Below are 24,120 nucleotides of genomic sequence, written 5' to 3'. Positions count from 1 at the left end.
CACAACAGACCCATAACTGCAGCCAACAAATCCCCATTTCCAAGCTCACCTCTAGGCCACGGCATAGCTGCAAGCACAAGCCCAGGTTGGTCCCTGAGTGCTACCCACTGTGCTGAGAACAGTGAGGGCAGCATTCCTGGCAGCTGCACTCAGAGATGCTGAATTTTCACTAGCTCTGCACCTGCCCACCACTGCAGAGAAGATCTGGCCACCAGTATTTGCACAAAACTAAATGCCATAAGGACCCCTTTCTCCATGGCAAAGCTGAACTTGGTTTTCTCAGCACAGAACTCCAGTCACAGTGTGTGCTGCCAGTAACTCAGGAAGAAAGCTGCACTTCTGTAGGGGGGGAATTCCCCTGGAAACACCAAGGAACAGAACCTGGTGTTAATTGGCTCTCACAGCTCAAGTGCTCTAATGACCATCATAAAACTGAAGGGCTGCAAAGGACACCAGGTGAGGGCTGTTTGTACTGGAATGGAAAGCAGGTTAGTCACAGCACACCTGCCACCCCAAATCATGTCAGTTGTAGCTTCGTGTACCAACTTAGTTTAAATCTCAATGCAGAACTAAGAATGAATGCAAAAATTATTTTTTCTCTTTTGCAGAAATTGCTGTTACTTTTAAGCTACGTTCTCCATCTTCTTAATGTGGATGCAGAACTGGAGTTCAAAGACTGTTGACAGAATCTCAGTGGTTAAATAAAAGTGAAATGTACTTTCACAAATTATTTTTAAGTTATTCTTACCAAACACCGATGACAAGTTTTGTTTTATCCACACCAATTCAGTGTTATTGTGCTGTAATACATTGGGCAGCAAAAGCAGACACACAGGACTGTAGAATTCCTCTGCTCTGAACACAAGGAGAACTGTTAGTAATTTCTCTCTGCACAGTTAACCTGAACCACTTTCATTATAGCTTACACTGCTTATAAACAAGCTGGGCTTCGTGTCCTCAATTCTGCTTTTAGTGCCTCGGTGAAGGTTTTGACTTGAGTTAATACATTGCTGCATTTGCAGATGTAAATAAACAGAATGTGGTCTTGATCCCCAGGATCTGGACATGAGATCTGACCCAGATTTGAGAACAGAGAGCTATTCTTCAGAGGCTTTAAATCAGGAATACAGTTATTTACAAAGTACAAGCACTTAGAACATATTTAGTTTATGTTTTGAATATTGATGTGATAGTGGAGTTTTTTCCTTCTGTAGGGTTATTTATTACTACACAGACTTACAATTTTGCTTTTAAATTATTTATATACACATGGCTTAAAAGGAGAGTCCACCACTAAGGAGAACAATAACAAATTGTTCTGTTCGTGGGTGGTGAATTGCTCCTTGGCATCACTCATCCTTCTTTTGGATTTACAACATAATAACATTTTACTGTAGTTTTCTATTTAATAATTTGTTTTGTGTGAACGTTTATCAAAGTTTGACTTAAAGCAGTTCATCCAATTGAAAACAACCATTAATTAACCAACTGCCTTGTGTCACACATTAAAAATGGGATGATTCTTCTACTAGCTATATTTAACCAACGGCCAAAACATTTTCCAGCTGTTCACTATTTTTCTTCCCAGAATCTGAGCAGACCTTTGGTATTTCTTTCTGAGGTGGCAGCAAGATGCAGGGGCACATTTAATACAGAGCTGAAAGGACTGTTTTCCTTCAGCTGTGATGTAACACCTAAAATTTGACTGCCCACATAGGACGGAACTGGGACCCTGGTTGGTAGCATCACCAGACATTTCTCTGTACTGGCCAAGCAGGAACAGCCCATTTCCTCACACCAGCATTCAATTACATATCTCAAACCCAGCATTTCATTAAGAGGTCAGGGACCAAACTGACCATAAAGACTGATTTATTCTCTCCATCTGGAATCTTCAAACTGTGCTTGACAGAAATTCTTTGAGAAGCTGTCCCTACTGTCTTGCATCTGTGGAAGAAATAGGAGTTTTCTATGGGCTGTCAGTCAAGGCTGATTACAGGCATTACCTCCTAGGTACAGCACATTCTCTCACCGACTTAAATTTGGAGCACTTCCACTGAATTGAATTTACCAAACTTCAGATCTAAGAGCTACTTAGAAGTTCTTTAATTAAAGACCATTATTAAAGTCAGTATACACTTTCTGAACTAAAGACACAATAAGCTGCACCGCATTAGAATTACTGCGCAGTTTGAGACTTGATCTTACGAGGTGCATCATTACTGCCTTCCACTCAGACCCCTGTGGCAGGACACCTTCTGTGTTCCTGCCTGTGTCATCATTTCACATATTTCCATTATACCAGTTTTACCATCTGCCTGCCTTCTCTGACACCCACTACTGTACGCAGACCGCTACATAGAAATGAATTGCCAAAATATCCTGTAACAAAAGTGACAGCTACTCCTAATTTTGCAAAGTCACCAGGTTTAGGTATTTCAAGTAGGATCTGTGTTTTCATTTGGAGTGCTTAGCCCTCATGAAATGAACATGATTGGACACTTACCTTTACCCATATCTGTGCACCTGCTGACTGAACTAATGGCAATGATCGTGGAGGGAATGGAGCACAGGCTCAGGATATTTCTGTACCAATTCTTTGTAGCAGTCTGGTTCTTAAATTTCTTTGTTCTTGTTACATCTGAGAAAAGCCCATCTAGGATCCAAGTTCGGTGTTTTAGTGGTAATCCACAGCACTGTTGGCAGGGATGGCATGGGAACTGCAGCATTCAGAGGCTTGACAGCACTGTTATGGAGCCTGGGGAAATCCTGTTTTCTTGTGAAACAGAATTTCCCAGCAACCTGGGAGCTCCTGCTGACACGCTTAAGCCCCTTGAAGACCCTGAAGCCCCTGCTTTAACAGCTGTATGAAAAATAGGTCACATGCATCACAGAGTTACAGACAAGTTAGAAAACAAAAATCTGCAAGGAGAAGAGTGTGGAAATGCAAGGAAATGATGCAGAAAGAAAAGTTTGATTTTGATAGGAAATTCAAGAAAACCATTTCTTCTGCAGTTTTGATTTTCTGAACTCCTGCAGGGCTTTGTTGGAAGTCAACCTGCAAGTGCCTGTGGGACAGGAGCTGGGTCCATGCTGCTTATGGCACTTCAATTATTGAAGTGGATTTTGGATCCTTAGATAAGTTAGAGCTCATTTCAACAGAACCACATTGAGGCCACTACAAACAGGAGGAGCACTGGCTCCAGCAGTGGGTTTGATGAACGTGTGGAAATGCAGACCAAGCAGTGAGCAAGAAATGCTTCTACTTCTTAGACTGCCAGAAAAACATGACATGTTTGTCAGTAGGTAAAAACTGATCTTCCACTGAAGTCACAAGCAGGGACACGGACTGCAGGGAAGAGCTGGCACACTTTCCCTCAGCATTCCCACTTCCCTTCTGTGGTAGCCAAAGCCCTGCAGAGCAGCCAGCCTTACTGGTGCTTCTGAAGCCCCTGTGCCATCACCAAGGAGCAGAGGTGGCACTCTGAGCTCTGATGAAGCAGCAGCTGGGTCATGTGGCACCACGTCCCCAGTTGCACACAGCCAAACAAGCAGCCCCAGCACCCCCAGCATCCTCTCAGAGAAATTAAGGAAAAGCTCCACGAACACGGCTTCACTGATTTATAACGAGCTGCAAAAGCTGCTATGGACTGTGCCAGGGTAGAAGAGGAAGGTGTCCTGAATACTGAGAAAGAGTCATTCATTCTATATAGATTAAACAGCCTAAATCCTTTATATTGGCCTGAATGTAAATAAGCCAGTAGTTTTCCTCAAGACATGCAGCCGGTCTCTACTTTGTAGCACATTCCCATAAACAGATTTCTGCCTTGGTATCTGTGATCTCTGCTCGGTGGGAAGTAAAAGACACCAAATATCTGATTAATGAGACCCAAAATGTGCAGCTGTGAATTTGTTTCACTGCAGAATTTCCTGCACCTCCAGGATCCAAACCCAACTTAACAAAACTGAGCACCGTTAATTTACTCCTTGGCACTTGAAAAATGGGATACAAAATTCTTTGTAATGTGATTAGGTGAAAAATGAATTTTGAGCTAAAACATGCAGAAAAATAACTACATTAACAGTAGCTTAGCAGTAAATCAGCATCCAGCCCTGCACATCCGTCTTCAGCAATACTATGGGAGCAGTTCCACCTCATACAGCAAAGAGCAAAAACCACAACTCAAATTACCCAAATCATGAGGCTGATTAAAAGTGCTGGGGTTGAGGTTCCAGCTATTGAGCTTTAAGCCTAGGCCACATTCTCAAGTTTTTCATTGTAAGTAGGGGAACCAAAAAGCCGCACTGCATAAAGCATGCAAGCTAAATAATAATGCAGCCACAGAATTCTGAAAGTCAACACTATTAGACTTGGAATAGAGATCACACTAGATGGAAACCGTATATTTCAGATTCTGTGGATGTGACACGAGCTGTAAATATTTGCAACCCCAAAGTAAAGAGCAAAATGTGTTAGCTCTCACTTCACTGTTCTCAGAGTGTTTTTGAGTTGAGCAGGATTAGCAGCAAGCTGCCAATATAGTTGCAATTATCATTCCAATCAGAATTACCAAAGCTAAGCAGATCCAAGTGCAGATTGTCTAGGGGTTTTATTTCGTTAAAAAAAACACAAACAAAAAAAACCCAACCCAAACCCTATCCAGTCCATACTTAAAGAACAAAGCTAAGTCTATTAGCAGAGAACATGATGATGCAAGGAAAAATGCTGTGCTGAGAGCAAGTACCACAAAAAAGCAGAGCCCATCACCTGCACCGAGGGATGGCCTTTCTGCTGGATGCCAGCAGGGGTGCTGTGGGTGTCCCTCACAGCTGCACAGCCCCTGCCAACCTTACACACTGCTAGCTGGCAGCTCAGTGAAGGTACTGCCATGTCCTGGGCCTCACAGAAGTAAAACTTCACAGCATAAGCCAGCAGAGGAACACTGTGGATGGGGGACATTCTTCTGGGCCTTCTTGCATGTAAGCTCTCAAGCTCCTGGGCCTGAAAAGGAATCGGGTTATAAATGAGACTTTCAAATGTATTAAGTAGTACGGATAGTAGGGGAACCTTAGGCGTGATCAACAGGCAATGAAACAAAAGATGATGTCTGTTAGGGGTGTTCCGGACTGCTCAGCCCCAGGCTGCAGCCAGCCGCCCCCAGCTGTGTGATGCTGCAGCTCCCAGCAGCACGGAGCCATCGCAACATCCCAGCACACATCCCGGCAGCTCAGTGCCCCGATGCTGGGCGCAGCGGCCGGCACTCAGCACTCACGCTGACTTCTCCGTGGAGCACAGCTGCTGCCCTGCCAAACTGCTGCTTTCCAGCTAATAAAATTGCCTCCCAGCTGATAACAGCCTGGCAATATAAAATACTCGGTTGTTAACCGCTGTTGTGACAAATAATACCATTCCACTGACAACTCTGTTTTTTCCAATACAAACCTACTTGAACTGTTTATTATTGACAAAGGGCACTGCTCTGCCATTATCCAATTTTAAAAAACACAGAATAAACAGCAGTAGCAAACCTGCCAGCATTCTCTCTGCGTTAGCAAACTAAATCAAACCCCTCTCACTGCCGGCAGTCCCATCAGATCCTGGAACATCACCTTCGTGGGACCATGGTGAGATGCAGCTCCTGCCTTGTTGGCTTTTCAACTACAGACCTGTGTCAGCAATGGCCTTCTCCAAACTTGTTCCTCTGAGACTGCCCCGACGTTCCTTTGTGCGGTGACTGCTGAGCACACCACTGAAACATCACCATCCAGAGCACAGCTCACGTGTTACATTACACGCCAGCAGAGCTGCATCCCTGGTGGTGAAGATGTAACAATTGCTGCCTGCCTTGCCAATTACACAGCCTGCTGCTGGTACTGCACCCTCAGACTCCATTTTGCCAAGGTTATCTAAGAAACCGAGCGGTACATGGACATTCCCAACCAAAATGCTGTTTGTTCAAAAAGACACACAGGGCACTCAACTTTCTTCATATCAACTTCAGCTTTTCACTCATAAATGAATCACCTTGTAGCAACATCTCAAGCAGCTTTAGCCACATTCATCAGAATGACTCAGAATGCCCCTTTCATTACATTTAGTCATTTCATTTTTTAGTATTTTCTCATCTGTCACTTGAATATATTAGAGAAGTTCAAACAATACTCAAAGTTCTGCAAGGACACCATGCAGGCTTTCACAGAATAGGTCTGAGCTGTTTGTCCCATCCCTCTGGGGAACAAGTGCAAACGACTCAAAGGAGGTGACTCAAATAGATTGCATTGCCACCCTTCAGAACCAGCCCAGCACAGCTCAGTTCTGCCCTACGCACTGTGGTGACGCTGCTGCAGTCCGTGCTTTTGTCCAGTTCAAGAATTACTCCATAGTGTGCAACAAAACAAGATATTTGACCTCACTTGTCCCCAAAGGAGTCTAATTTGCCCAAATATTGAAGTGCTAGTGATGTGTATTTAATGAGGATTCTTTTTGCGTGTTTATTATCCAGTGACATTTAGGAGGTCAGCCTGGTAACTCAGTGACGGCGCTCAGTTCTGCTCCTTTATTTAACGCAAAGGGAAATGTGAGAGACCCAGGTTGCATTTATCTACAAACAGCAGCAGTGTGTGAGCTCACAGACGGTCTCACGAAAAGCACGGGGGGAGTGAAAGAGACCCAGGCAGTACAGGGCTGGGAGGTACAACAGAACAGATTTCCCTTTCAGGCTGCATTGTGCAAAGAGCATCCATCAAACACACGAGCTGCCCTGGCTGCTTCCCCTACCAGCAACCACAGCCACTCACATTCTGACAAATCCTGGAGAGCCCCAGACCCAAATGCAGTGAAAGCTAGCCCCAACTCAGCTCTCCAACAAGGCACAGCTCAGTATCCTAAGGAACTGTGCTTCTGTTCCTGTCTCTGCAGCACAAGAAAACGCACCTGCTGCTTCCCAGCCCCAATGGAAGCCAAGTAACTGCACTACTCCTGACATGGTCTGCAGCCTCATCTGGGTGTTCCAAGCACCATCAGGAGCTGCTCCCAGATGGGGACTGCAGAGCAGGGCTGGGCATGCTGTTATCCCCACACTGGGCCCAGGCAGGAGCTGCCCTCCTTTGCTGCAGACATGAAAGGCTTTGGAGAGGGAAGCAGGAGAGAGGCACCAAGCAAAGACTTACTTTCTTCCTTGCTGTGAACATTTCATCTTTGCATAACACATGAGTTTCTCTGTGTCCTTCCTAGAGCACTCTAAGCATAATGAAGCACAGTTTCTTGTTTCACACTCCCATCTTTGTTTATTTTATTTAAAGCTTTCACTTCAGAGCTTTGTGGCTGGAGATCAAACAAATAAAAGGGAATTTGGAAGCTGCACCGTCTGATCTGCATTCTGCTCAGAAGTTGAACTAAAAATTGCCCCCAGCCAATACACAGCACTCATTTTGGAGACCATTTGGCAGCACATACAAGCACTGCTCCCTAAGTAATGCCTCCTGTTTTGTTACACTGGCCACGACATCAGAGGTGGGTGGTGATGGTGAGGCAGTTAAGGCTGAACCTTCCCACCAGCATTGCTTTACATGCAGTTGCTATGTGACAAATGGCAGCAGAGGTGCACTCTGAATGGCATCCGAGATTGGAGCATGGATGAAGCAAAGGAGTGTCACTGCAGTCCTCCAGGCAGAAAAAACTGCACCCACTGACATCCATCGATGTTTACTGAATGCTTACAGAGACCACAGGGTGGTGTGAGCACAGTGAGGGGTGGATGGTACGTTCCAGTCATGGCAACAGTGTGTCACCTCCACTGGCACAGCTCTAGTTCATTGCTGGCTACAACGCACAGCTAAGGGTGCTGACTGTTGAACAACAGTGTTTGTAGCTGAGAACGTGCTCTATCAAACAGTGTAATTGTGCTCTTTGTATCTGTTGTAGCTTCCATGGAAACAAATAGGAGGCATTACTTTCAGAGTGACCTCATGCAGCCAGTTTGCCCCCCAGAAGGGCAGTATAAAATAAACTACTTGTTTGTCCTTTCACTATCAGATAACAAAGACTGACACCTGAATTCAGCGCCTTGCTCACATTTACGAGATGTGGAACCACTGTTTGCTATTTAATCTCACCACCAGCACACACGAGATGAACCCATTCCTCCTGGACACAGCTCAGCAATGCCCTTACTGGTATGCACTAAGAACACTTTCCAAGTTGCTGCACCATATGCAGCCCTTCACTTGCTCACCAGACCTCCTCCCTACAGCAAAAGATTAAACCTGCATACAAGTCTTTAAATTGAAAGTTACATTTTTCCTTTCATTTAGAAGTGCTCATTCTCTTACGGCACAAAACGCAACAAGTTTACCAGCAGACTCTGCCTGCCTGCAGGAAGTGCTGTGTTTCCACGTCAGCCTGCCTTACTGGCAGAGGGGCAGTGATCTTTTCCAGCCACACGCAACCACAGCACTGAGGTTTTATACTGTAGCTTCAACAGAGAACACTATTTGAGTAGGCAGTATTCCTGGCAGTGTGGGGCAGCCTGTCGCCTTGGATCTGTTCCCTTGCACACTGTGACATTACTGATGACTATTTTTTCTTAAATCAAATTCAGTATCAGAGTACTTGTCCCACGCTATGGGTTTTCCATTTATGGCCTGGTCCATCAGGTGGGACTCTGCTCTTTAAGGCATCTTGTTGACAGCCACATTTATTCTGATCATTTCATGCTTCAGTCCAACAAGATGATGCAAACAATCACCTTTCCCCACACAGCATGCATGCTGCTGAAGCCAACAAGAGCACACCTGAAAGCAGCATTTCCTCTATAATCATGTTGAAATACAGCATAGAGAGGCCCTACATTTGTTGCACTGAACATACCAGGAAGGACTCTGCTGCAATGCAAATAGGATTAGATCCCAATTAATTGGGGAGATGGCAGCCAGTGCCACACCATCAGTTTGAGCAGTGTGTTCACCACCAGCAGCACACCCAGTGCTTGAGCCCACTTCTGCTTTTGTGCAGAGGAAACATCCCTGCTAAAGGCTTCTGAGTAACCACATTACGCGATTCAGTCACTACAGACAGATGTGCAGCACTGATCTGTCACTGAGCTCAGGCTCAGAGGTGCTGTGCACACATGCCAGGCTCAGCCAGCACAGCACCGGGCCCTGCAGCCCCACCTGAGCCGACACCCAGTTTCAACCCACGGTCCTCTCTGCAGAGAACACACCATGCTACAAAAACACTGCTTTAACAGAGCACCACAGCAAAAGCCCAAAAGGAGTCGCCTCCCCAGCGCAGAGGACAGCAGGTGCTGCTCTACACCTTACCTTGCTGCCCCGACTGAGAGCCTGGCGCTGTGCTTTCCCGGAGCAGCAGCAGTGCCAGCAATGCCGGCAGCACCGCACAGCAGGCGGCTCCAGCTTTGCCGCTGCGCAGCCGGCAGCATCGCTCCCCATCTGGGAATTCCACAAAACGCTTTTCTACATCCTGCTACCTCGTTCACAGCTTCTTATCTCTCCGCTACCGCCACCGCCGGCCGTAACACCTGCATTTTATTATCGGCATTCAGTGCGGTCCAGAAACGCACGGCCGGCAGCCGCACCGCCAGGTGCGCACGATCCGCCAGCCGCGGCCCGCTTTGCCTCGCACGTGTTACCGCAACACACGACTCCTGCGTGAGAAAGAGACCGAGTTCTTCGGGCATAGAGCGAAGGACGGCGGCCCCCTACAGCCGCAACCAGCACCGGCACGGCGCGGCCCGCGTCCCTAACAGGCGCGCTCCCACGCACCGCCACCGCACCGCTCTCGCACCGCTGCCTCCGGCGCTCAGCCCGCAGCGGATCCAGGACGGCTGAGGTCGCGGCGGTCCCACGGCCCGGCCTCCCGCCCCTCCGCGCAGCCCCGCGCCTACCTGAGCCGTGCTGCTGCTGCAGGATGGCGGTCCGCCCCCGGCCCTGCCCCTGTCCGGGCGGCGGCGAGGCCGAAGCGGCGGCGGCGGCGGAGGGTCCCCACTCTCCGGGGGGCGGCGGCGGACGCTTGCCGGGTCCGGGCGGCGGCGTGGCTCTGCCGGCGGGGCCGTGGCGGCGGGGGGCCGCCCCGCTCTGGATGTGGGACACCGCCTCGGCCGCCTGCACGTCGGGCGGAGCGAAGCGGGACAGGACGCGCAGCAGCGCCTGGGCCTTGTGCTCCTGCGTCTCGTCGTCGCTGAAGTCCGCCACGCGGCACTCGTAGACGCCCTCGTCCTGCCGCCGCACGCCCGACAGCCGCAGCCGGTGCGAGATGTCGTTGCCCTGCACGCGGACCGTCTGCAAGAGAGCGGAGCCTCAGTTGCGGGGCCGGCCCCGCCCCTCGTCCCCCCCCTACCCTCGCCGCTCGCAGCGCCGTCCGGCCCCGCGCTGGTGCGGCAGTAGCAGCCGCCGGCCCCCCGCAGCCCCAACATCCCCTCCCGAAGCCCCCGTTCGCAAGGAGCGGCCGCCGCGCCGTGGCTGCACCGTGCGGTGCCGGCGGTGGGGTCAGGACGGGACGCGCGCCGCGCCCGCTGCACTTACGCTGATCTTCGTCGCGTCCTTGTTCGCCACCTGAGGAAGAGAAACAAGAGGTCAGAGCCCGCCCCGGCGGCACGCGGAGCGGCGCTCCCTCCCACCCCGCTACTCGGACCAGTACATCCCCGCCCATGGCACAGGGGAAGACAGAGCCCTGCCCGCCCCGGCGGTACGCACCGAGGTGCCGTTACCCTCGGCGGCACCGCCCAGCGCCCGCGGGCAGCTCCCGGCACCGCGCTGCGAAACGCGCCGCCCGCGGCAGCGCCAGCCCGCAGTCCGGCCCCGCTGCTCGCACCACAGCGCTGTATCCTCCGCCTTCGGGCTGTCCCCGCTAAGCGCCGTAAAACGCGAGTGATGCCACAGCTCTCGCCGATGTACCATCGGCTCCGCGCGCACCCCGCCATCATTTCTGGTGAAAGCGACTCGCGGCTTTTCTACGAGGTTAAATCCGAGCGATTTACCTCCCTGTCTGACAACTGAGTTACACTTTCCCCATCCAGGTGGCACCGCAGTAGCTCAGCGCCTATAGATGCGCGTCTCGATCGGAGCGCTGCAGGAAAACGAGCGGTACCCGAGCCGGGAGCGGAGCGCTCCCCGGCCGCACCCCGCCGGCACCGCCCGGGGCATCGTACCGGAACGGGGGCTGCGGGGCGATCCGGCCGTTCCAGGGAAACGCGGCGGAGCGTTCAGAACGGCGCCCGCCCCCGAGCCTGGATGCTCGCTAGGGGGAGGGGACTCGCAAGATTTAACGCTACTTCATGCATTTTAATTTCTACACCCGACTGCGTGAAAACGGCTGGCCGAGCTCCACACGCCGGTGTCCGCGCGCACCCCGCTCAGCGCGCATCGGCACAGCGCTGCCCCGCGCCGCTCCCGCAGCTGCCGGCGGAGCTCTCAGCCCGCGGGGACGCCCCGCTCAGCGCGCTGCCCGCGCCTCCAAGCCCAGCTATTCTCCGGCCGCCTCGTTCGAGCCCTCGCTCCCAATTTCACCGCCGGACTCCGAGCGTTTTCTAGTTACAGCCCTTAAGACGCTGTCCTTATATTCCAATGGTGAATTCCCCCCTTCCCCGGAGGCCGCGCTGCCCCCTGCTCCCGGCCGCCTCCGTGCCCGCCGGCTCTCTTCCGGCCGCGTCCCGCCCGTTACCTTGCTCCTGCCGCCAGGGATGCTGACGGCCAGTTCGTGTGCGAGTTCTCGGGCCGGTTCCTTGAGGTACCACCACTGGATTTCCAAGGAATAAGAGGTGGATCCGCTGGCTCGGAAAGCGCAAGGCATCTCGATATCGTCTCCCTCCCTAACAGTCACATCTTTGGGAACTTCGGTGAAGGTGGCTGGGAGGGGAACACAGAGTTACGAGGCCGGTTAGCGGGGAGCGGGCTCTGAGCGCCGCGGGCAGCGCGCTGCAGCCGGACCGGGCCCCGCCGTCCCGCAGCCGCCCGCCGCCGGCGGGGCTCCGCGCCGGAACAGCCCCGCTGCGCCCCAGCAGAGCCCCGGGAGGGCCGAGCCCCCACTCACCGGTGACGCCGAGCAGCAGCGGCGCGTGCAGCACCAGGGAGCAGAGCGTGCAGAGCAGCCCCCGATTTTCCATCGCATCGATGGGGCCGCGGCGGGCGCGCCTCAATCCATCGCACGGCGCGGGGCCCGGCGCCTCCCCGACAGCCAAAGCCGCCCGGCCGCCCCGCGTCCGCGGGAAGCTACTGTAACATCCGCGGCCGGCGGCCGCACTCCGCGGGAGGAAGCGGCGTTCCTGGGAATTAAAAGAATCCCGTCCCGGCGATCCGCTCGGCGGCGAGCGGGTTCAGCTGCCCTGCGCCGAAGAGGGGCTCCCTCCGTCCAGAAGCGCGCAGGCGACGCCGGGCTCCCCTCCGAGCCCCATCCCAGTGACGCTGCGCGGCTGCACAGCCGAGCCCCGCTCCGCACCCGCACGGCCCCGCGGCGCCGAGCTCTGCCCCCGCGCGGCCGCTCCGCGTCCGGCCCGCGCCTCCCCGCCCCGCCCCGCGTGTCCCCGCCCCGCCCGGCCCCTCCCGGCCCCGCGCTCCCTGGGAAGGACCGCCCGGAGCAGCGCGGAGCTGCGTGCCGGCAGCCCGGCGCGGTGCGTGCCCGGGGCTGATGGCTCCGTGCCTGTCAGGCTTCCTAAATCCCTATGTTTATTACTTGTTAAAATGCATTAAGAAAAAGAAAAAAAAAATACCACCACCAACCAACTCTATTGATTTAGAATAGTGTCGTAAAAAGAAAATGCTTCTGCGGATCTGCTGTTTCTTAGGCAAACGTCCCAATTAAGCAGAAACGGTCACAAGTTATAGCAGCAAAGTCAGCTACTGCCCCAGCACAGACTGATTGCTGGACTAAGTAACGAGGGGAGGCTGTATTTTAATAAATCCAAGGCGCCTCGCTACCATCTTTGGCTTTATTTCTCCTCTGAAGTTCCATTTGAAGGCACTATCCTGTTCAGCCACAGCTTCATTTCATCATCGCAATGGCACACACAGCGTATTTAATGACCCGCAGAACATTTTCTTTCTACTTTTAAAGGTTTCACTCTGTACCAGAACGCCAAGCTGGACACGTGATGAGTTCTATGGACCTGATTATTGAGACACACCTATTTGAGAGTCACTTCATGGTGATTATTGGGCGCTGGCAGCATCCAACCACCCACCTCCCAGCAGCACCCGCCTGCAGTGTGGGTGGGATCCCGGGGCTGCATCAATCCATATTCCTAGTGGATTTTTTTTCTTTCTTCAGAGTATTCTCAGTCATTTCCACTGATTATATCAGGATTTAAACCCTGCAGTGGTCCCCTGCTAGGTCTGTGGTATGATGCAGCTCCTTTCCAGACTCCCCCCGGAGCCTGACCCCTGCCAGCAGCAGAGCCCAGCACCCGGGCAGCACACTCAGTCCCAGCCAACCATAAGGGCCTTTACAGCAATAATTATCAAACACCACTTCATCAAATAACCCAACAATCACTTCTGCTTTGCCTTCTGCCCAAAAGCTCATCACGCTCCATACATACATGAGCATCATCATTTCTTTCCACACAGAGCCAGCCTTAAGCCACGTAGCACTGCAGGGAGCTCCGTGACCCTTGAGCAGCTCATCATCTACCTGGCGTGCAGCAGTGTCCCCAGGGAGCAAAGCTGGGTGGTGGTTTGCAGCAGTGCAGAGCTGGGCGGCTCTGGGGCAGCAGGCGCTCCTCAGAAGGCTCAGGGACACCTGGGGACAGACAGACAGCACTGTCAGCACACACAGACCTGCACACACAGCCAGACGTGGCAGCACTGGAAGCATGGTGGCCTTAACAAGGAAGCGTTCTTTTTCTGGCCTTCCTGCAACTGAGAACACAGGGAATCTCTGCTTACCTCTAACCATCACACAATCACAGCAGGTATACGTGAAGTTATGACAAAATATATTTGGAAACCTTAAGTTTTTATTTAAACTGATACTTAAAAATTTCTTCTGGAATTGCAGCTTTGAGAAACTTTATGTGGGCTCAGATGGCAGAAATACCCGACTGATGTTAAGAGGCTTTTGTTTCTCGGATATAAAAAATAAGCAATAAAAATGAAAAGGAAAGGCAAATGCATTTAAGTCAGTTCTATTTTCATAAATCTAAGGTTGTTATTGTGGTAATAGTGTTGCTGAAGTGAAGGCAGTTTCATCTCAAATGTGCTCCTTGGTTTATACCATTAAGCCTTCAGTCCCACAGTATTTACTGGCCGCCAAATTTGATTTTCCATGTAGCAGCTGAACACTTGAGCACCGATATCTTTGTATTCAATTAAAGTAAGGAATTAGGAACATGAGTGTGTTTTCCACAGTCTTAACTTAGAGCAATAACAAGGCTCTTTTATGTTCTCATCTTCTACTAAAATTATAATGGGGGACTATGGTGCTCGAAGCTGAATAGCAAGTGTTCTGCGCAAATCATGTTGCTCTCAGGATTGTAACAACGTTTGAAGCCATTTATTGATTCAATCCTGCCAGCACAAGGGACTTCTGCAGCACGTAAGCTATCACCTGCCTACGCTCGTGCCCTGAACGGTTGATGAAAGCAGAACACCCCAGTGAGAAGCTCCCTTTGCTGGTCCTGCAGCATCGCCCACACCGGCAGTTCTCAGGGAAATGAAGGAAGAATTCAGGTGCTGACAGTGAAGGCCATGTTTTGTTGATGACCGGTTTTGCCGTAACCGTCACCCAGACACAGCAGTGTGCTGTGCAACAGATAGATAACATTATTTGACAGCCAGGCAAACTCAAATTGCTTGCTTTTATGGAAAAGTCCTGTGGCTTTTCATAGCTTTCCATTTCCAAATCAGATTTGAGCATAGAAGACTCTGCTGTAGGACAAGCCAAGATGCGGAGCATTTGCTTTTGGCCACGTGATCCAAATGGCTCCAGCCCTGTGCCAGAGAGAGCGGGGCTGGAGAAGCCCTGACGTCCCCTCCTGGCTCCTGAGCACCTTTCTGGGAAGCCAGGCAGCCCGAGGGGCCGCTGGATGGAGCCAGCTGGCTCCTCCCAAAGACACAGCCATCTTTGTCTGCCTTCTCTTCCTCCTGCTCTCACACCCGCTCTCAGCCCCAGCTCCTGCTTGGTGAGAGCTGCGGGAGCACGGCTGATTGCAGGCGATGGCAACCATCAGCAGTTACCACCCAGAGCCCTCAGCAGGCATGGTACTCAGGGGCTGGTAATGGGAGGCTGCTGCTGGGCCGTGTTTTATGACGACTTGGGAAATCCCACAAGTGATTCTAGCACTGTGTAGCTGCTGACATTTAAGAACAATTCTGCCCGTAACTTTTTAAAATGATGTACAGCCCCATTATTTGAATAACCAAAAGACTTGCTAATGGCTGCTCAGGAGCCTTTATTCATACCCTGCTGTTTGGAGTTACCCCGTTCAAAAACTAAAATGTGCAGGTCATATTTCCGAAGAAGAAAGCTGTAATGATCATCTGATTTTACACCCAGAAAGCATGTGTGATGAGACCTTTACTTTGAGTTGATGCAAAAGCACTCAGTATTCCTACCACATTTAAGCAACATCCATCTCTGCCCTAAATCCTCCAGCAGAATTAAGTCCTGTTCAGTGCTTTATTTGTAGATTTCTGTTAGATGTTCCTCGCTATACAGATGTATTTTCATAGTTATGGGGCCCAGCTCTGCTGCTGCTGGCAGAAAGTAAATGCTTTTGCAGAGGGCTCTGGGGGGCTCAGGGCAGCACCTCCCAAGGGGCTGCATTGTGCTCACAGAACAGGTGAGGGGCAGAAGTGAGGAATGGACGTAAACAAACAAAGAAAGCAAAAGAGAGAGATGCTAAAATGTTCCCACTCTGCTTCCAGCACAGTGACCTTCACTGTGGTGCTTCTGCCTCAGAGTAGCTCATAACAATGGACTGGCAGCTGCCAGCCTGGTTGCCTTTAAAATGTCACTGCTTTAACATCAAATCAAGAGGTATAATTGCATTTTTCCTTCCTTCCTCCCCCCGCCCCTCACTCCCCCAGGTTCCAGCTCTGATCAGGCCCAAGTCAATCTGGCAGCGTAGCTGTATTTCTTCAAGAAATTTGGAGGAGGCCACAAGAGCTGCAGGCTCAAAGGGCCGCACTGTGCTCCATGCACACAATGGCTTTCTTCTCCGCCATCCACAGCCGTGGGCTGTGCAGGATTATGGGACAGGCAGAAGCTCAGCTCAGGGTCTGAGAAAGAACCAACTGTCCCATGTTAGGAAACTCAGTGTTAAAGCCATCAGCCCATGCTATTTGTTTTGCTAGGTTTTATTCATTCTTGTACTCTGGACAAGTGACATTTCCTCAGAAAAGCTTCATTTTGCTGTCCATAAATCTGAGTAAGGTAGAAAGCATGTCTCTGCTTTTCAGCTAGGCACAGTTCTTGCTTTATGCAGCAAATGCATTTTTAATTGCCTTTAGTTTCTACTTTATCTAATCCTCTGATATTCTCTGTTAAAAGATCTGACAGTGTGAGACACTTGTGCAAGGACAAACAGAAAGAGAAGGCAGTGCACAGCGCTGCAGTCCCAGAAGCGTTTGGGCAGTGCTCTCAGACACAGGGTTACAGTTTTGGGCAGGAGCTGAACACAGGGATCCCTGGGGGTCCCTCCCAGCTCGGGATATTCCATGATCCTGTCATCCTAAAAATTCCACATTTAAGTTAGGCAATAATTTTAGCAAGTGTTTACCAACATCCTGGTACATCACATTCTCACAGTGGTAGAAATAGGGCACTGGAGTCAAAATGTTACGAATAAAGACTAGTTATCCTCTGGAAAAGAAAGTTAAGGTGCAAGAGAGAAAGGCGCTGATTGTGGCAATGCCTTTCCTGCTTGGCTCAGAGAAACCAGCAATCTCTCCAAACTGAAAACGGACGTGTGTTTGACCTCAAAGAGCTCCCAGCATCTCAAGTGGAGAAAATCCACACAAGAAATCACAGATCAGACAGGATATGCAGTGATCTCTTAAAAGCTGAGGCCTCAGTTCTGCAAACATTTTGGAGGCACAACACAAACTTGTCAGTAATCTGTCAGCTCCTAATGAGCTGAGGAGATGAACTACTGTACAAGATTTTAAAGAATACGTGTTTTCTATGTGTAAAATCGAAGATTCCTTCCTTTTTTACAAGCAGCTGAGATTGCTTTTCCTTTCCTTTTTATCACTCGCACTGCCAGGATCACACCATGCTATGTTCTCTAAAAGTACAAATTAAAAAAAAACACCTGAAAGAATTACAAATTCAATTCACATCTATCCAGTTTTTCAAGAGATACTCAATGGATGACTGAAGAATTAGTATAATTACTGCAACATCACAGATACTAAGCAAATAAAGCCTGATTAACTGGAGGTAGGGAAATGAGTTTTATTTCCTTGAAGTGCATTGATTTGCTTCTTCTTGCCTTTTTAAAAAAGCAATAAATGCACGATAAATCACTGCAAGAAAAATATGCTGCTGTTAAAAAGTCACCTCTTGCCTGCCTCCAGCCCAGGGCCGAAGCTCAAGCCACTATGAAAACCTTCTGGAGGAAGCAGTGTAGCATGAGGCTTCCTGATGTGGCTGCTGGGCAGCTCGCACCGAGCAGCAGCTCCAGCAGTGAGGACACTGCTCTCCAGGAGTAGGGAAGAGAGCTGTGTGTGCTGAGCCAGCAGGACACACAGCGTTCTCCGCAGGGCTTTGTCTCCTGGCCTCAACATGCTGCTGATCCAGGTGTGGGGGGAACCCATCAGGACTCAGTTGTGCTCAGATTGTCAGGTCCCATCATCTCAACAACAGTTTAAGATACATTTTAGCTAAAATTACATTTCTCTCTCTTTATACTGTACATACAACATCCAGCACTTAGAGCTAAAACTGAACTGGATGCTGTACTTTCAGTTTGCAAGACTTTTTATATTAATTATGTGTGCAAATGTAGGAGAATACTCCAGACACAAGTTAATGTAACAGTTAGGGATCTAAGGACGCATCATGCCTGCATTCGATGCCTTTAAGCCACAGGTGAGAAAAGGTGCTGATAGTGTGATGCTAGTTAGTTCATCCAGCTAACATGAAGACCTTTGTCAATCCAATGCAACTGGGACGTGTGCAGAAATCCTGTCAATTTGTAGCATGGAGAACGTGGGAAAAAGAAAAATTCAAGTCGTGCAAGAATTTCGAGTTTACACACAACACAGATAATGAGACTGGGCACAAACACTCGTGCTATGCACACCACATTTGGGCTGAGCACAGAAGGGCTCCCAAGCACTCGATTCATTTTCTTTTGAAGCTCGAGACTGTATTTTTATCTTTTAAGGAACTCTCTGCCTAAGCCACAAGAACCCATCCACTTATAGAAGAACGCATCACCACTCATTGGAGCCAATGGTTTCAAAAGGCATCCATTAATTTTGGATGCTTCTGGTTTTAGATATCTCCCTTAATGAGCCTAAATGCAAACACGCTTTTAATAATTCTGCCAAAACTAGGCTAATAAGTCGACATCTTCATTCATCAGCTGAAACACCTGAGCTTGTACCATACAGATGAATTAGATCTCTGACTTAACCATTTATACAACTTCTGTTTGTGAAATAAAACCTTTGGGCCAGACTTCCCATCCCACCCCTGTTGATGCCACCTTCCTGGGCCCCCCGCAGGTGCCAGCTGGCTCAGGGATGCATCACTGCATCCTGTGGTTGCCTGACTGATGGCACATCCTCACACCACAGCACAGTGCCCAGAACAGGGTTAGGGATGCAGAAGGATGTGCCCATTTTTATTAGCAGACAACATTTTCATTAGCAGACACATTGATGGCATATCCCCTCAGCCTGCTGAGCAGTCAGCCCACTACCACCGTTTAGAAAAGTCTCTCTAACAAGGGACTTGTGGATCCCAAATTAGAGCTGAAATGGCTATTTTGTTTGAGCAGGATCAATTACTTGTTGGTATCTCCTCACTGCTTCCTGCAGTTACAAAGTGGCATGGCTGACACAGGTGGAGGGATAAGCAGTGCTCTGGGATGTGGCACTGGGCAAGTCTGGCCGGGGCTATTGCTACTAACATCAGATGGACTTGGGAGGAGGGACTCCCACTACCAGAGGGTGTGGGCAGGTTCTGCCATGAGCAAAAGGCAGAAAGGTGAGATCCGAAAGGCAGACAATTCTTCATTCTGCATCTTTCACTTGTGGACTCAGCTCAGAACTCAGATCAGGCATCGGAAATATGGAAAGATGGGTTCAGTGAAGCACACAGGAGAGGTGGATTCACACAAACATTGAGAAAGGGTTTTGCCTGTTTAAAATACTGATAACGACCACTACAGAAACAAAAGTTCCAGCAGTTAATCTGCAAACCTATCCTGGAAAAGACTGGGACAAAAGATCTTCATGAAATGAGTATTCTGAGGTGAGCAAACAGTTCTAAGAAAGCATTTAATTGACAAATAGCTGCATTTGCAGGAGTTTAGAAAAAAAAATTCGGACACTTCGTTCACAGTCCTGCTAGGGATAAGCATGTGACTGCCTTCAGATGCTGCCTTCTAACAGCAGGAGATCAATTCAGGTTACCACACAGATAACAAACCTGGATATATAAACATGTTCCTCCCTTCCCTTATGTAGATAAGAGTCCTGATCCTCAGGAGTGACTTTGCTCTGATTTAAGCCTTTGTCAGGGACAAATGTTCTGAGCAGAACGACTGTTTCTCAAGCTGTAATTCATTCATGCCCAGTTCACTGCAGGCAGCCATTCAAACACAGGGGCCGGTATCCAGGTGGACTGGAAAGGACAGGCTTCAGAGCATGCCAGGAACCGATTTGTGCTCCTACGGATCAGGCTGCACGGATGACATTTGTGAGGTGTTTCAGATGACGGGCAGCAGGCAGGGGGCTGTGGGACTGCAGCTCTGACTGCAGGCAGTGCAGACCTGCACCCACCGAAAGCACAGAGAAACCAGCAGGAGGAAACTAACCCCTCTATTTCATTGCCCACAGAAAAAAATCATATCGATAAGCAGAACGATATGTGAAATAAACAGTAACAGCTCTACCAAAAATTCAAATATTTACAGCTACTTAACTATTAGGGCTTTTATTCCACTAATCTGAAATTAATCCACCATGTAAACATAGATATTTGTTTAACTAAATTGACTACACTGCTAGTTAGAGATAGAGATTTCCATTGTTCAGAAGGTCTCCGTTTTATTTTGATCTTTTTTGGAGATAAGCCTCATAATCCTTTTAAAGTTGACTACAACGCGTGCTCTCCCTTCGAGCTCCTCACACACAGCAGCAGCCCCACTACACACACTGCTTTCTGCCACCAGGGAGCTCAGGTTTCAGGAGGAAGGCAGAAAGCAGCTATGAAGATGTTAACTGCAGTGATAACCAGAATTAATTCCAGCACAGCGCTGTTAGCAGATGGAAGGAAAGCACTGATTAGGGTTTTCCACCCCAGCAAAATTGGTGCTTCTCTTACAGCTGTTTGTGCTCATGGACTGCTCCAGAGCTTCCAACCTAAGCTGTGCTTTGGAGAAGTCCGCTCTGTTTCCCCAGCATTATTATTCTGCGTACGCGAGCTCTACACATGATGTTTTCTGCTTATCTATTTTTATTGCATCTTAGTAATAAAGCCTCTCCGAGCTGTGCTTTGTACCTCAGAACAAACCCGCTGGCCAGATGGCTGCTCTCACAAATGGGGAGAAATGTCAGAAGCACTTTGCCGTACCTGGGCAGTGAGGCGCACGGCTCCAGCTCCTCGCTGCCAGCACCGGCCATGGTGTGCCAGAGCTGAGCGGGCTGTGCCCTCCTGGCACTGGCACAGGGATCAGCCCTCTGGGGATGGTTGCTGTGCTGGAAAGGGCTGTGAGGCACTGCCCAGTCTGCCCTGGTACCTCAGAAACCTGCTCCCGGCAGCCAAAGCTCACCCGAATGTTTTCTGTTTCCTTCCTGGATGGCGTACACGGCTCTTGCTATACACACCGCACCGAAGAGTTCAAAGCCAGCTTTGTATGGGATTTATCAAAACCTCCACCCCTCGCTGGCTTCCAAATCCTAACCTTGCCATGCTTCATCTCACACTGCCTGCCAGCACTATATTACCTGCCTGACAGGGTTTCTTATCATATGGGTGATGATTCCTCACTGCTGTTTATGATTTTGTACAAAATCCTTTTTGCTGTCAGGAACAAAGCTCTTTTAAAGTCCCACTTCATGGCCTGGTTGCATGCACGAGAAATGCCAAGTCAATTAGGCAAGCTTGGTTGGCTAATGAGGCTCTGGTGGAGTACATCACAGTGAGTCACAGATTACCTAGTACTTACTGAAAATCCTAATAACAAGCAGCATTTGTTGCGTTTAGAAAGCTCTTCTGTAGTCTATATTTCTCTATCAATGAGATACCAACAAGACAAAAGCTCATCTCTGGGAACCAGCAGCCTGAAGTTGGTATTGGTGTTATGGCTAAAAGAAATCACATCAGTTTGTTTGAAATTAATTCCCATGTCATAGCATGGCCCTCGAGAAAGGGGAAAGGTGCTGTGGGAAAGAAGAGGGATCTGCTGGAATAACCCATGCCTTTCTGCATGTGTGCGGACAGCTACCACAAGCCAGGGGACGGAAGGGCAAGAGGACATGTTTAGAAACCCTAAAATGAAGCTTTGTTCCGCTAGAGGGCTCACACAGGGAGAAGGAAGCTCTGGAGAGCAGAAGCCCAGAGCCAGTCTGGGTCACCTCCACTGTGCCAGCAAGCAGGAAGGCTGCTGGAGCAGTGATGGCCAGGACATGGGGACCTCCCTACACACTCCATGGGGTATGCACCTATCCAAGGCTACAGTCAGTACAAGAGATGATCAGAAAAGCAAAAGGAACTCAGTTTCTCCCTCCAGTGCAACCCCTGCAATAGTTTACACTTTTCAGATACCTTTATCTAGCTTTTCTTGCAAGATAGTTTTGTTTTGACTTTGGATCAACCCCTACATCCAGAAACAGAGAATTTGGTCTTCTGGCAGTTATTTCTGACCTTTTCCTGAGCAATAGCTGATAGCTTTCCAGATGCTTTGTCTAATGGTAGAGGTTAAGCTAAGACCAAAACGTTCACCTGATTGCACTTGAACTTGTGGCCTAGCCAGCTAGAAAAAAAGCTGCACTTTTGACACAGAGCTGCTTTCAAAAACATTGAACAAGTGTTCAGGTTATAACTTCATATGCTATTAAGTTGTATTGCACAGAATTTTTTCTATGCTATTCCACACAGGCTGAAAACCGCCTTTGGAGTTTATGAAATGTTAGCATAGCACACATTCATATAGGTGCATAATTAGAAATGATAGCTTGGAGAAAGAAACCTTATTTATAAAATTTAACTTGTTAAATAAAAATGCAGCCAATGGACTCACTTTTTTCCCTTCACACCTATTAGATGTCAACATTTTTATAAATTCTGGAAGTAATTGATAGGTTTTAGTACAACCCTGCTAATACACAAAGGCACATTACATGAGCAAATGTTTTGGATGTGGTGAATCCACTGTTAATTATAGAAAGGCCTTCTTACAAATCTAGGATACCATCTGTCCTAAAACTCTCCTTTAGCTAGCGCTCTGCCTTCAGCCTGTGCAGCTGTACTTTGCCATTGCACTCAGAATAAATAGGAGTATGCTACAGTACAAGTTAATGAATAAATGACGAGCTCCTGAAACAGTCTGACCAGATTACTCAGGCTCTTCATCACGAGCCAGAAATTCTACTTCTGTTTCTTCATCACTTGTATTTACATGTGTATGCTCCCGCAGAGTGTGCTTTTTGATGTCATTGTTATTGCACATTTTAATGGTTGGTTACATTTGTCAGTGTTGCAAATTCAGAGAAACGCCAAGCAGGGGGAACACATGAAACACAGCAGAAGAATTAGCATCATTGCCACATTTGACTTGTGGTGGTGTGAGAGAGGGGAGGCAGGTGGTGTTCCTGAAGCTGCATGCTACCGCTACCACACTACGTGCCAACTGATCTTTTTCTCTTGGATTCAGCAGTGATTTTGGTTTTGTCTTTGCCTCTGCCCTAAGATAAGATACAGGTCCTGCACAGAAGAATGTTAAACCAAAGACGTATGAAGCCTCCAGCTCAAAAAATCACAAGTCTTTACATAAATAGGAATAGTGGGGATCCATTCCTTGGGTAGGACATCAGGAACAATCAGGTTGGGGTGGCAGGGAGCCTGTTTCCTCACCCAGCTGCACACTGTGATCCACTACTGATGGCCTGATATTCTCTGGCAGGTGCTTGGGCACCACAGCAATCGTGTTTGAGAAGAGTGCCCTGGTTGTGTCCATATGTAAATCTTATGCAGCACGTCCCAGTTCCAGCCCCCCCATCTTACGCTCCTTTCCATGTAACAACACCTAACTGCACAATCTGAATGAATCCCAAGCCCCAGGCCACCATTTCCTCTGTTCCCAGACCTGCAGACGGGGCCCACTGCCATCTCACCTTCACTGGGGCCAAGCACACCGCCACGAGCCACAGCAAACCCACGTGCTGCCTTCCTTCCTCACGGGCATCAGCCCAGTCCATTTCTGTACCCTATTGAAACGCACAAAAAACCACACTGTCCAATTTGACAAAAATTCTAAGTAATTATAAAGTACTTTTTGCAATTTCCCATGTAATATCCTTTCAAACTTGTCCTGTTTTCTCTCTCTTCGAATGCATATTCAGAGCAGGCAGATTCGTGGGCAAACAATGAGAAGCTGATTTTGAAAAGAGGTAAATAAATTGCACTGGCTGGAAAAGGGCTTCTTGCTGCCCTTCTATTACGATGCACACACAGCTTGCTACAAATCCTTTACTTTGCATTTCTATCACAAAGATAAATGAAATTGTCAATCCTGTTCACATTTCCTTTTGACAGCTATATAAAAGTAACAGGCAGGATGACAAGAAAAGCTTTCATTAATTCTTCTATTTATTAAGGTGAAAGGAGGACTATTTTGCAAACAAGAAGGATAAACAGACTGCTAGCAAAATGTTTGCTTTTTCCAGAGAATATACCATCTGTGTGATTCCCAATCTCAGGAGGATTCTGAG

The 24,120-nt window shown here is 49.0% G+C and overlaps 1 protein-coding gene and 1 long non-coding RNA gene across 11 annotated transcripts in view; one reads left to right on the top strand and one right to left on the bottom strand.

The window, feature by feature from the left end:
• Positions 1 to 694, top strand: part of LOC149916135 (uncharacterized) — a 33,795-nt gene extending 33,101 nt beyond the window's left edge. For both annotated transcript variants that reach the window (XR_016470926.1, XR_016470927.1), the window contains one exon: positions 609 to 694. This is a non-coding gene — a long non-coding RNA (uncharacterized LOC149916135). The remainder of the gene's footprint in view (positions 1 to 608) is intronic.
• The window catches only part of VSTM2B (V-set and transmembrane domain containing 2B), a 360,933-nt gene that overhangs the window by 3,508 nt on the left and 333,305 nt on the right, over positions 1 to 24,120 (bottom strand). For 4 of the 9 annotated variants that reach the window (XM_090149977.1, XM_090149980.1, XM_090149979.1 and 1 more), the window contains 5 exons: positions 13,554 to 13,753; positions 12,050 to 12,281; positions 11,681 to 11,865; positions 10,543 to 10,572; positions 9,906 to 10,299 (listed from right to left, as the gene is read on the bottom strand). In XM_090149977.1, coding sequence (XP_090006103.1) covers positions 9,906 to 10,299; positions 10,543 to 10,572; positions 11,681 to 11,865; positions 12,050 to 12,122 — 682 coding nt within the window. In that variant the 5' untranslated portion in view covers positions 12,123 to 12,281; positions 13,554 to 13,753. Of the gene's footprint in view, positions 1 to 3,216; positions 5,003 to 9,905; positions 10,300 to 10,542; positions 10,573 to 10,713; positions 10,979 to 11,680; positions 11,866 to 12,049; positions 12,282 to 12,348; positions 12,503 to 13,553; positions 13,960 to 24,120 lie in introns of those variants that run through there. The other 5 variants (XM_090149975.1, XM_090149981.1, XM_031615090.2 and 2 more) reach the window with 5 other exon arrangements.

The sequence above is a fragment of the Phasianus colchicus genome, chromosome 13 (assembly GCF_987193195.1).
Source record: "Phasianus colchicus chromosome 13, bPhaCol1.hap1.1, whole genome shotgun sequence".
Lineage (NCBI taxonomy): Eukaryota > Metazoa > Chordata > Aves > Galliformes > Phasianidae > Phasianus > Phasianus colchicus.
The sequence above is the reverse complement of the archived record's forward strand: the minus strand, read 5'-3'. Positions and strand labels throughout refer to the sequence as shown.